A 12,923-nucleotide genomic window follows, 5' to 3' on the forward strand; every position below is an offset into this window, starting at 1 on the left:
GATTACAGAATTTTTGAATGCCAGAATCTGGTGGTTTTTTTTAGGTTACTACAAGACAACTCTACTAATCATGTAGCTGACAACATTTCTCAATAAGGCCATGGGTGGGGAATATCTTGCTTCTCTCTCTGGGTCCATGTGCACTGTTTTTTTTTCTGATGTATACATTAGTCCCCACAGATTTCAGAATCAAGAGCTCCACTGTGGTTGACTTTATCCTGCTCTCTATTATTTACGCCTTTTTTAAACATGGGGTCATCATTCGTGAAGGTTGAAAAAAGAGTATTTTGACAAAGAGGATAAAGATAAAGATATCCTATGTAGTGCATGCAAAAAGCTTAAGTCTGCATAGTTACTGTTTTAAGATGTATGCAGACTCAGTTTATATTTTCTTTCTGTTTTAAAGTTCAGACTCAATATGTTTGGATTAAAATGTAAATAAAAATACATCATATGCAGTGGTGACATTTAAGAAAGTTGATATTTTATTAATTTCAGATCAAATGTAAAGTATTCACACAAACACATTGAGTAAATAGGCAAGAATAACTTCACCATTCAAAACAGGAAAAAAAAACTTGCATTGTCTTCCCACTTTACTTTTACAATGGGTACTAGAAAACATCCCATTCATCATCATAAGGTATAGCTAAAAAAGGAATGAGCACACATCGAGTGAACATACTGAAGACTACTTGCTGTGCTAACAGTGGTACTATAGAAGCAGTACTGTTGAGCTGTGGGATCCCTGCTGTTGCATCAGCAGAAGTTGGGCTGTAACATGCCTTCTCCGTGTACCCACTAAACGGGAACTTCACACCCAACTGGGCTAAATGCATCCAACTGGAGGTAGAGGTAGATTTTCCTGAGAAGTTTTAAGAGACAAGACATAATGCCTCATTTCCTGAAGTTCTGAATTAAGTTGAAGACGTGAGGAGCACACGTGCTTCCGTAAAAGTCACATTATCATCATCATCTCTAAATAAATCTGCTCTAAAATGTATTATCTGTGTGCTGGTTTGTGACAGCATGAAAAAAGCAAAGAAATGGCAAAAACAAACATACATGATATAATTCATAGGCTTAAAAAGCAGTATTTCAGAAATATTCTACTCCATGAATCTTAGTAATACATGTTAATCCATACAATTGTCACAGCAGAAGGCATATTATTTTGTCGTCATCATTGTCTGCAGTCCACCTTATCCGAGGCAGAGGTGATGTTCCAAAGGCATTCTGACCCGTAAGTAGTGGCTGATGGTCCATGAAGGGATTGACAGCAGCAATTTTTCAAGTTATGACAGTCTTTAGGTTTTCTATTTCTATTAACTGGATAAAATGAAATTGTCCAATCTACATACAAAGCACTGTAGATCCACCAAAAGACTGCATTCAATCCAAACTAACTGCATTAATAACAACAAAAACAAGAAGTAAAATTTCTTTGCCGAGTTAAGACTTATTACAGAAATGTTCCATTTTACACAGAGGATCCTGCCTGACAAGAGCTACAGGAAATGAAATAATGAAGTGTGACAATTTAAGAGTCAATCTTAACGCATCTGAGATCCACACTTTAAAATGCTGGTTCCAAAGTGTTTGCATCCAAACACAAAGAAAACAAAATATTCTCAACCACTTGGAGGATCTAACTTCAAAACCTTTCCACTAAGGGGAGCTCTTACCACAACCTTCCTTTGCATCAGGCAATGGCAACAAATCAAGAAAGAAAAGTCCCAATTAGCTAATATCTGATTGTCTGTGGTCATTAATGGAGGGCTAATCAATATCATTATCAACAGGTTGTTGTTGTCTTTTCCAGCGTGTCAAAGTCATTGAGGTAGAAAGGTGTCAAAACAGTGGCTGAAGGGATATTCAAGAGTGTAAGGAGGTATACAGTGTTGTCACAATATCTCCTGATTGTCACGGGCACGCACACACAAAAACCAAAAACACGGCAATATCACGTTGCGATGCAGTTATTTGAGAGAGACAGACAAAGCAGCAACTGTTCAAATGCAAATATCTCACTGAGCAGGTCGATCAAACACAGATCCATACAGCAGGGAGGGAGGGAGGGGCGTGGGGGGTGGGCTGGGGTCGGGCAGGTGCGTGAATGCTGCCTTAGGGGCCAAAAGGTCAGAGACACAAATGTTTAAATTAAAAAAAACAAAAAAAAAAACAAAAAAAAAGCAATGTTGATCCTCTAGCTCGAGATTGATTGAATTTTGTTTTCTATAGCATACCTCCCCCAAAGAGATGCTTTTAACTAGAGTGCATTGATTTGATTGTCAGCTCTTTACAGCATCTCTGACATCTGCTACTTCAGACAATAACAAAAGCATTTCCCAAAGTACTATGAATCACCTCTTCTTCATAAAGTAGTATACAGAACCTAAAGCAACAGTTTACACAATGTAAGAAAAGACCAGCAGGTTAATTCATAGTTAGTCCCCACTCTAACATGTAGGTTTGTTATTAAAAAAAACAACAAAAACACTTGACTCATGTTTTTAGTAATGCTTTGTAAGTTAGCTCAGCTTCAGTGTGTATCTGTACTATTGTCCACAGTTAGAAGGCACTATCTGTCCTTGTTTCTTCGCCTCCACAGAATCTACTGAGAATTTCATTAAGCCGCCTCAATCATGCGTCATACCTTCATGAATACTATTAAACATTAAAAAGGTGTATGTTTAATTAGTCTTCTTACTACATCTCTGAATAGAAGGGTATAATCCAGACGATGTTACAATGAAGACTGCTGTGTATGTAGTATTACACTCCTATAAGTGAGGTTGCTAATCATGGATTGTATATTTGTATAGACTGATCTGACTGTTAAATGCAACAGTCAACCGACAGGCACAAGACATACAATGCTGCTGATCACACTATTTTAACCCAACTTCAGTTTTTGAAGGTACAATATTTAGGTAAGAAAATAAATCGTTTGCTAATCCTTTACTTACTTCTTGGCGGCGTTGTAAACCCCAAAACACAGTTTCCAGTCAACACTTGGAACACCAGGGTAATGGGACATGTTCAATCAGTTCTTGACTTGTAGTAGCAGGTGGTACCTCATGAAATGTGACACCCCAAAAGACACTGTACGACCAATGACACCAATGAGCAGCTGCAATTTATGTTACTCTTGCTCACATCTGGTTTGGCAATGACTAGACACAGCGCCCACTAGTGGAAAAGCGACTTTCTTGTCAAGGTCCCATGAAGGAGTATTATGGATTAGTAATACTGGAATATTATTCCTCAAAAGGATATAAATATCCCCCCCCCCCCCCCCCCCCCACAAAAAAAAAAAACCCAAAAATTTACTAAATGGTAAAGTTATAAGAATCAAGCACAAATGTAAACGTAACAGTCTGAAAAACAGTCAAGAGTTCCTTCCACTTTCTATAGTCTTTGTCCTTAGGATCACAGGTGGGCTGGAGCCTATCCCAGCTGGCTTTGACTGAGAGGGAATGGTGCACCCAGGACTGGTGGCAAATGTAAACAAACCACAACACAACACTCACATGAACAACTCTGGACAATTTAGAGTCTGCAATTAACCAAATATTTAAGTTTTAGGAATGTGGAGTGCCCCGTGAAAACTCAGGCAAGCACAGACAGGACATGCAAACTCCACACAGGGACTGAGCTGAGATTCAAACCAGAACCTCACAACTGTGAGGCAGACATGCCAATCACTAGAACACAGTGCTTCCTATATCGTACTTTATCTCACATTACTTTTTTAGAAAAGTTATTTTCTCTAAATTTTGATATTGTTCTCATAGATGAATAACTATTCTCACAATACAGTATTTCCCCCCCCTCTTCAGTAGGTCCATAATACTCCTGCATGAATTCCATTTTGTCTTAAAATAGTAAAACTAGTGAAGCGAGAGTATACATTCACAGTGTGAGCAGCGCAGCGTTCTCTCAGACATGTTTGTGTAGCAGCTGGTGGTGGCCTGAGGCAGAAATGCAAGGCTCTGATCAAAGCAGCAGCAGCTGGTATTTCGGTACTTGCCCGGAACAGTAAAAAGGTGACAACTGGTCATCTCATACTGTTTAAGGCCTCCAAAAAAAGAACCTATATGCAAAGCATGGTTTCGTTCCTATCTTCAGTAGGAATGAGGTTGTTTGGGATAGTGTGGTCAGGGTTCACAACCACTGGAGAGGTAACAAAAGCTGAATGATTGTTGTAAGAATCTGAGTATGACCTGGTCCTCCAAACAGCAGGATAAGGATAAGAAGCACTTAGATGAGAAGCACAAAATTCATGCTCAACAAAACACACAATATATATATGTATCTGACATCTATACACGAAAACATAAGAAAGCGCCAGATATAAGTTTAACTACATCAGGTCCTCTTGAGACACAGCTCGCGCCTCCTGACACCTGATTGTCCACGTGAGCATCTTCTCGACAACAAGAATTAAGTGGACAGACAGGTACTGTGCATTCCTGAACGGAAATCCGTGTTCCTTCAGGCTTTATCCACAAATACAGGCATGCATTTGACATTAAAACAATCACGAGAAAAACAAGCTAAAAACAGGAAATTAAAGATAGAAAATGATCTTTCTGCAGAGACGTAGAAAAGCATTGCGAACAAGTCATGTGGACACCTGAGAGCAATCTGAGTATTATTTATGTGACGTTTGCAGGAACATCATGTAGACGCCATCAAGGCCAGAGCATGTTGAAGTACAGCAAAAGCAAAAGCTGATCTTACTCAGTGAGAATGGCTCATGGCCTTGCGACAGGAAAACAACAATGTATGAATTCAGCAGGGACGTCGAGCTATCACCTCGTCTGGTCACCGCATAGCAACCAAATATATTAATAAAGACTGCTCTACAACGGCTGCCGTGGGAATAACGCATCTGGTTTTACACACAAGTAGGTCACAACGGTGCATTGCTATACACCCTGAAGAAACAACATATACTTTTAAAGCTTTTCTGATTCAAAATAGAAAATATTTTGTACTCTTTTCTTTCAATAGATTCTAAATATATAAATGTTTTCCTGCAGATAGAGGATTGATAAAGATTTAAATGATAAAACACTATAATGTTTAAAAATAATGATAAACGACTAGTAAAAGGTCAAATAAAAAGAATCTCTCCCCTAGAGGATTAAACATTACTGTCAGTCAGTTGCTGTGTTTGTGAGTGTAAACAGTGCCCTTCCTGGTTATTACCTTCTCTTTTGCTCTTCCATAAACTGTATTTGTATGTAGAAATAAATAATTCACAGGTTGTACATACATTTTTGTTTAACATGTACTGGCTCTCTTCTGGTATATTTTCCTCCAAAATTATTGTGGCCATAAAGAACAAAAGAGGTGAATTGACAGAACCTGAGAGGGTATTTCGAGGGATCGAGTTGGTTTGTGTCTTTGTGTATGCATTCTCTTTTTGGCATCGACTATTATACAAAATGAGGTTGTTGGGTTTTTTTGTTTTGTTTTTTGGCTTTACGTAGCAAAGTTTGGGAAAAAAAAAAAGGAAGGGGAAAGGCTGAGGCTTTGTTAAGAAACTGGGTTGCTGGAGGTTGAGGTAGGTGTGGTCTGCTGCTGCAGATGATGAGGAGAGACACGGCTGCCGACAGCCTTGCTGGAGAGGGACGCGCCCGATGGGGCTGACCCAGCTGCTGCCTGAGCAAAAAGGACACCTGTAAAACAAAGAGAAAACTGAATTCTAGGAAACAAAATGTGCCTCTTTTCTTACACACAAAATATTTATGGCACTGGCACATATGGGTGTTAAGAAAGAAAATGAAACAAGAGGCCTATACTTTGACTTAAGACAAAAGGGAAACAAGGGAAAAAGAGCAAGCCCTACCCTGTGTGATTACAGGGGATCCTCTGTTTACGATGGAGTTCCGTTCCAATGGTCGCAACATAACCCTAATTTGTATTTAAGTTTGAACCTACTCTAACACAGAAAAGTCATAACTAGAAAAATTCCAGAGGAAATTTTGAATGGGCCTACTAATTGCATCCTCAACAAAACTAAAGGTCTTACAATGGTCCTATTTTGAACGACTCTTGCTAAAATACTCACAGTTAGTATGCTAACGTGACAAGATAGCATCCTAAGTACAGAAAACACAAACGCTTATCGATAAGAATTTAACTTTGTGTCCTGTGTATTAAAGAGAAATAGCTCAAATGCTAACATGCTAAACGTTGTTATGCCAAGAAGTTTAGCAAGATTACATCCTGAGTGGAGAAAGTGTTGAGATACATGGATAAAGATTTCAAATTTGTCCCTGTCGTTGCATACTATTTGTAATGAGTATGCATCAACAGTTGTTATGCTAACATATAGCCAGTGTTGGGAAGATTACCGTATTTTCACGACCATAAGGCGCACTTAAAAGTCTTACATTTTCTCCAAAATGGACGGGGCGCCGCCTTATAATGCCTTATGTGTGCACCGAAATCCAAAATCTGTAAATGTTGTTGTGTGACTTTAATGAGCGCTCCACTTGACTGACTGGGAGCATTTCCTGCCGACACGCTGCTTATGTAGAGGAAGGCGGATGTGACTGAGGACAGCATGTGGACGTAAAGGGGGAAGGGTGCGCGTGACAGAGAAGTCTAAAGACACGTCCCCAATAGGTATATAGTTCCGGTATGTGCATCGGTTTGGCTAAGGACCCCTTAAAATGGCACCTACGAAGAGACACGCTTACGAAGCACACTTTAAACTGCAAGCTATTAGTTATGCGGAGGAACATGGGAATCGAGCAGCCGCAGTCGCAAGAAAATTCAAGATCAACGAATCCACGATTCGCAAGTGGAGGAAGCAGGAAAACAAGCTTCGCCAAGTCAAGAAGACAAAGCTGAGTTTCCGTGGAAAAAAAAGAAAAACAAAATGCGGAAACAAGGCGAGGTGGCTCGAGTTGGAAGACCAACTCGAGCAATGGATTAATGAGCAAAGAACAGCCGGGAGAAGCGTCTCTACAGTCACCATTCGACTGAGTGCAATAACTCGGAGCTTACAACATTCCGGGAGGCTTGACGAACCGCTGGACATCCGTGTAAACAGGGCGTTCAAAGTGAAGTGAGCGGCGTGGGAGCCATGGTTGACAGATGGCGAACACAGTTTTACTAAGACTAGGAGGCAGCGCCGGACGAGTTACGCCAGAATTTATGAATGGATTGTGGATGCTTGGGCTAACGTGTCTAATTGCACTGTTGTTCGAGCTTTCGTAAAAGCCGGCATAATTTCTGAGGAGCCGCACGGCAACGAGACTGACTCCGACAACGACGGGAGGGAACCCGGCGTGTTTGTTGGAGAACTTGCCCAGTTGTTCATTTCGGATACAGAAGATGAGGACTTTGATTGATTTGTGGATGAGAATTGATCAAAAAATAACGTGAGTACATTGTTAAATACTTCAATAAAGTACAACCAAACTCAGTTTTGCTCCCGCTGCCTTTTTAAAAACATTGTTTTAGCGTGCATGCATGCTACTGTATGTTTTAAGCTAGCGTATGGTTTACCATGCCTGTGCCCAATAATATGGTGCGCCTTATGTATGTGTTAAATACAGAAATAGACCCCGTAACGGAGACAGCGCCTTTTAATACGGTGCACCTTATGGACGTGAAAATACGGGACTTTGGAAATGTAGTTGGTTACAATTAGAAGTTACACTGGGGGGGGGAGAAGCCCTAACAAGTACAAACATGTACATCGGTTGCACATGATTAAAACATGTTAAACTAACATATGATTTGATTATTTCTGAGGAAAAGAGGGTAATATTATGTCATTTTACCATATTTCAATTACTGTATGTGTAACCAAAAAGTAATTACTTTTTTTTAGTGCTATTATGCATCAAATATGAAAAGTCTTACATAAAAACCTACTGTACAATTAGCCATTCCTGTAATTTGAAATCAGTCAATGAAAAACAGGAAACTTCATTAACTATTATATAATGTATTTAATTACAGTTTTTCTGTATACTTTAGTTATTGTACTTTCTTATGTTTAATAAGAGAAGCAGACGTGAAATAAGCTTTAAATTGAGCATGATGAAGCAACTCACCAGTGTACATGACTCCGTTAAGCTCTACTGACATGCTTATGCTGTTTGTCCCATTGGTAGTGAGGTTCATTGCAGAGTCCTGCCTGCCATCTGAAACACCAGCAACCAAATTGGAAAGCTGTATTAGCAAAAGCAATGCAGTCAGGCCAAACTTAAAATTTATATGTATGTTCAGTGTTGACAGACAAAACCAAAAGTCACCGAGTTGCACCAGTGACTCCCACTTACAACTCTGGGTATATATTTGTGGCCACTTAACGTTTTTCCAAATTGACATGTAAAAGCTATACCGAGATAGACATCTGCAGATATGAAACCAACAGCAAGGGGACTAAAGTGTGAGCTCGCGAAGGGAGGGAATCCCCCCCACGAGCACATGTGGTTGCATGTTTGTCTCCACGTTTGTTACTTCTACTACCTGCATAAGCTAAACAGGTCAACGTATAGGCCCACTATCTCACCTACAGGTGTTGAGGTTTGTGGTAACATGTCAAGCTTGTGTTTAGCCATTAGACATTAGACACCAACTGAAACCAACCAAAGAGTATGTGGAAAGTATGTTACAAACTTATGAGGTAAAACGGCAAAAACCCCACAGCTCAAAGAAGAAAGGAAATACTAATCTGTGCATTTTTCACTTGCTGCAGAATTTTGGGACTTTTTTCCCTTTTTTATTGTGACTATTTACTATTGTATCACTGTAGGAATACATACAATACAATTAGAAATATTGGGCTTTTTGATGAAACTTCAGGATGAACCTAAAATGCACTATAACCTTTATAGGTAAACTTCATCTGACCTTCTCTGAACTTCTAAATGCACTTATCCAACTGTTAAGTGTTCACTATTTTTTGGACAACTTGCTGTTCTCTATCAAGGAGTTTTTTACATTTCCAAGAATGCCCATTTCTACGCCTTCCTGTGACTCGAGTCTCTCTGATCTTTGTTGCAACTGCAACTTGCTGATGACACTCAGTGACACTCCAAACTCAGTAGCCAGTTCCCTCTGAGAACATCCTTATTTTATTTTTGTTTAACCAATTTTGATTGGACCAGGAAATGCATTGATCGATCCATGGATAAAACACCTGTTGTGAATTTTGCTGTCCACCTACTTGTTACAAGATTTGCAAAAAGTATTAAAACGAACCGTTGGACTTGAGCAGTAAAAATTTTAGAAATAGCTTAACTTATTAGCAACTTAAATTCACCTGTAAAGATTATAGTGCATTTTATGTTAACTGTAACCAAATACCTCTAACTGTATTTGTGCTTTGACTTTTGTAATTTTGATGACATGAGCATAGACACTGTAGGTTTTATCTCTCTCTATATATGTAAGCTGGTGTTTGTTAAACCAGAAGATATCATTAGATTTGTTTAGTTTGCTCAACCCAGAGGCACACTAGACTGTTTCCACTCGATGGCCTTCTGTGCCCAATACCTTGTTGGTTGATGCGGATGTTCATGGGTATCTGACCCGTCATGGCCAGCAAGTTGTGTTGTAGCGCTCTCTGCAGCAGTCGATGGTGCTCCTCTGCTGGCAGCGCCATTTTCTTCTCTGGTGGCTCTCCGGCCTCCAGTTTGTCCCTCAGCTGTTCCAAAGCCGCAACCTGTGCCGCCATCGCCGCCTGGGCCGCTGCCGCCTGCACGGCAGCAACTGACTGACCCCCTAGGGCTCCCACTGGCATGCGAGGCACACAAACTCCATGAAAGGGCTGCCCGCCCTCTTCTTCTAGTTGGATAGTAGGGATGAAAACATACAAAAACAATGACCTTAACACCATGTATCATGGGGGTCAGTAATAATGTATGTTTTCCTTCTCAGTGAAAGAAAACATGAAACTTTATATGACAACGTTATGACCACATTTGACCTCATCCGACTAAGATGACAGCATCTACATCACAAACAACCCAACAAGAGAGTAAAGGCCAGCACAAAAATACAGTATTAGGTTTGAAGATATAAAATACAGTTAAATAATGTAGTATTTTATCAAATCATAACTATAATTGTGGTACATGCCAGAAAAACTAATTTGGTAAATAAGTAACTGATGGCAAGAAAAAATTTATATCCAGGAGCAGAATCAGTGGCAGAAATGTCACACAGTATTGGTCGCACTAAGCCAATAAAAAATTATTCATTCACATCACCCCTTATGATGATGCTGCATAATCATGTTGCCGTGTTGTAAATATAGATATAGATGTTTTTGATTTGTGACAGCTCTTATTCAGTTGGCTGCTGAAAAACAAGTATTCTTCTATCTGTGGGATGAATAAAGACCTATTCTACTTCTTTTCCAACCCCCCCCTCATTTCTAAACATCAATGCCATTTGTGCTTTGCCTTCACCTTTCTTGATCTTCTGGATGGGGGTGAGCGAGGCCCCATTGGTGCCTATGGTCAAACCCATGGTGGACGTGGAGAGCTTTGGCGAAGACAGCATGGTGGGTGTTCCGTTGGGGGAGTAGGTGAAGAGGGAGCCACCGAAGCTCTGTCGTCTGCCTTCCCGGCGATTGCTGTCGATGGCGGCCTGGAGTTCGTTGGGGTTGCTCAGACCCCTCTTGTCACATTCATATGGGTACAGGTACTTCATGTATCTGATGGGAAACAAATCCATTTTAAAAAGGAGGCAAACACTGCGAATGGTTGGCGATCAGTCCAGGGTGTACCCCGCCTCTAGCCCAGAGTCAGCTGGGATAGGCTCCAGCACGCCCGTGACCCTAGTGCTGAAAGGCTGCATGGAAAATGGATGGATGGATGGATGGATGAGGGCAGGCAAACAATCACTGCACTAAGCGAAGTGATTGTTATATTGTAATGTGCTTTTAATAGAAGACATCTGTGGTGAAGCTAATAGGCAGCAAGTGAGCAACCTGACATAATTACAAACGATAACGTTGAGCATATGCTAAAGGTTCCAAAGTGTACTCACACTTTGATTTCTTTTCCAGCAAGTTTCATTAACAAACCTGTGTAGCTTCTGTTTCCCAAAAGTTGGGTTGACATTCAGATGAATTGGAACCTCCCCCAAAAATTTCAATATGTAAAATGATCTCTGAGTTGAACCACAAGTGTAGTTTCAATTCCTCATTCTATCAGTATGTTCAAAACAGGTGAAGTGTGGTCATCAGTGCGACTTTTAGCCTAAGAACAAAAAGTCCAGGCATTTTCCTTAGTGCTTGTCCTCATTCGGATTGCAGGTGAGCCAGAGCCGGGGCATGCCACTGGTACTGGCCACCCGCCTCTTGGAAGGCACATACAGTGTTCCCCAACTACAGTATACCACAGTTCATTTGTTAGTGACCACACTACATAGAGTTGTTTGCTCTGTTGCGGATGTACTTTTCAGCAGTTTATTGAACACTGGGGCAAAACTATAAAAAAGAAAAAAAAAGTTTACATAAGGATGAGGACACATTGGTACGTCATTAAAAGGTTGTGTGGACATGGTGTGTGTGTGTGTGTGTGTGTGCGTGCGTGTGTGTGTGTGTGTGATTACTGACTGTGTGCGGAGAGTGAAGGCTGCACTGGTGATTGAGGTAGGCAGATTGAGTCCCTTAGTGATCTCCCTCCACAGTTTCTTGTTGATGACCTCCACCAGGCCGCCCTTTTCCGTCACCAGCCTGTAGAGCATGTACAGATCCAGGACCTGCTTGGCCATGATGGGAATACGATTCACAGGGGTTCCTGAAACAAAACCTCTTCTGTCAGTATGCGTCTTACAACGAGAGCTTAAATCGCATTCAACTTAATTATCAAACAAACTTCATTTTCCGGAATGGTATTGCCATTTATCAAAACTTCAACCAATACGGGTGAGCGCACTGGGAAATGACCTGCAGAGGGCGCACTGAGCTTCTCAGATCAGGCTCAGCAGACCCACCTAGTGTAATTGTGACAACTTGTTGTAGTGGCATTTTTCTTGTTGTAAACACACACCTTTTGTCTACCATATTTAGTTGTTGGCTCCTGATATATATCAGCCATGAATCATCAAACTGTCACACTAAGTAGGCCCGGTAATGATGAAAGGGACATTCATCTGTAATGAACCCTTGAGCTTTTCTGCTGCCAAACTGGTCAAACAAATTTTTTGCTTGTGTGTGTGTGTGCGTGTGGGTGTGTGTGTCTGTCTGTCTGTTTATCTGCCGTAGGATGTTAAAGGTAAATTGATCCCTTCCCAGGCTTTGATACAGTGTATGCCTGTATTGCGAGCCCATCCTGGGAGCCAGGCTTTATGACCAACAGCAATCCTATGTGAATTCAATAAAGACCCCACCCAGCTGAGTGAAAGATGAGCACACGGCTCTGGGTCGGCACTACTTGAGGGTTCATCCTCCTCTATCCCACAATAGAGTGTGAGTCTTGAGTCTGATACTGCAGGTTGCACAGAGTGTGAGGAGATCGTATGCGTTACAAGATAAGAATATGTTACAGAGCTGCAATAGTGGTAACAACAGTGATTACCTAAAGTAACTAAATAAAATTAAAAAGCAACATTACAAATAAGTTCTTCCAAAAGTGGTAAAATTAATCAAATTACAAATGACTAATTAACCTTTTACCTAAAAAAATAATTTCACTTCACTAAACAATGTTATTTCACCATTTATTCACACGATTGCATTTGTTGCAAATTGATGCAACATGAGCCATTTTTCCAGTTTTATTTGACAAAATTCAGATTGTGTGTAAAATACATAAAACTTGACTTATGACTAAGTGATTTAATTATTGTGGCATGTAATCATTATTGACACATTTCATAGTTTTATTTTTCTACAATATTTGTATTTTTTCCATTATTGTTCTTTGAGGAGTAGT

General features: G+C 40.4%; 1 protein-coding gene across 3 annotated transcripts in view; it reads right to left on the bottom strand.

Moving 5' to 3' along the window:
- Window positions 1–3,326: 3,326 nt before the first annotated feature.
- The window catches only part of arid3a (AT-rich interactive domain 3A), a 47,533-nt gene continuing 37,936 nt past the window's right edge, over window positions 3,327–12,923 (bottom strand). For 2 of the 3 annotated variants that reach the window (XM_061684743.1, XM_061684745.1), the window contains 5 exons: window positions 11,603–11,786; window positions 10,449–10,696; window positions 9,532–9,822; window positions 8,085–8,174; window positions 3,327–5,690 (listed from right to left, as the gene is read on the bottom strand). In XM_061684743.1, coding sequence (XP_061540727.1) covers window positions 5,548–5,690; window positions 8,085–8,174; window positions 9,532–9,822; window positions 10,449–10,696; window positions 11,603–11,786 — 956 coding nt within the window. In that variant the 3' untranslated portion in view covers window positions 3,327–5,547. The remainder of the gene's footprint in view (window positions 5,691–8,084; window positions 8,175–9,531; window positions 9,823–10,448; window positions 10,697–11,602; window positions 11,787–12,923) is intronic. The other variant, XM_061684744.1, reaches the window with a different exon arrangement.

The sequence above is a fragment of the Phycodurus eques genome, chromosome 8, assembly GCF_024500275.1.
Source record: "Phycodurus eques isolate BA_2022a chromosome 8, UOR_Pequ_1.1, whole genome shotgun sequence".
Taxonomy (NCBI): domain Eukaryota; kingdom Metazoa; phylum Chordata; class Actinopteri; order Syngnathiformes; family Syngnathidae; genus Phycodurus; species Phycodurus eques.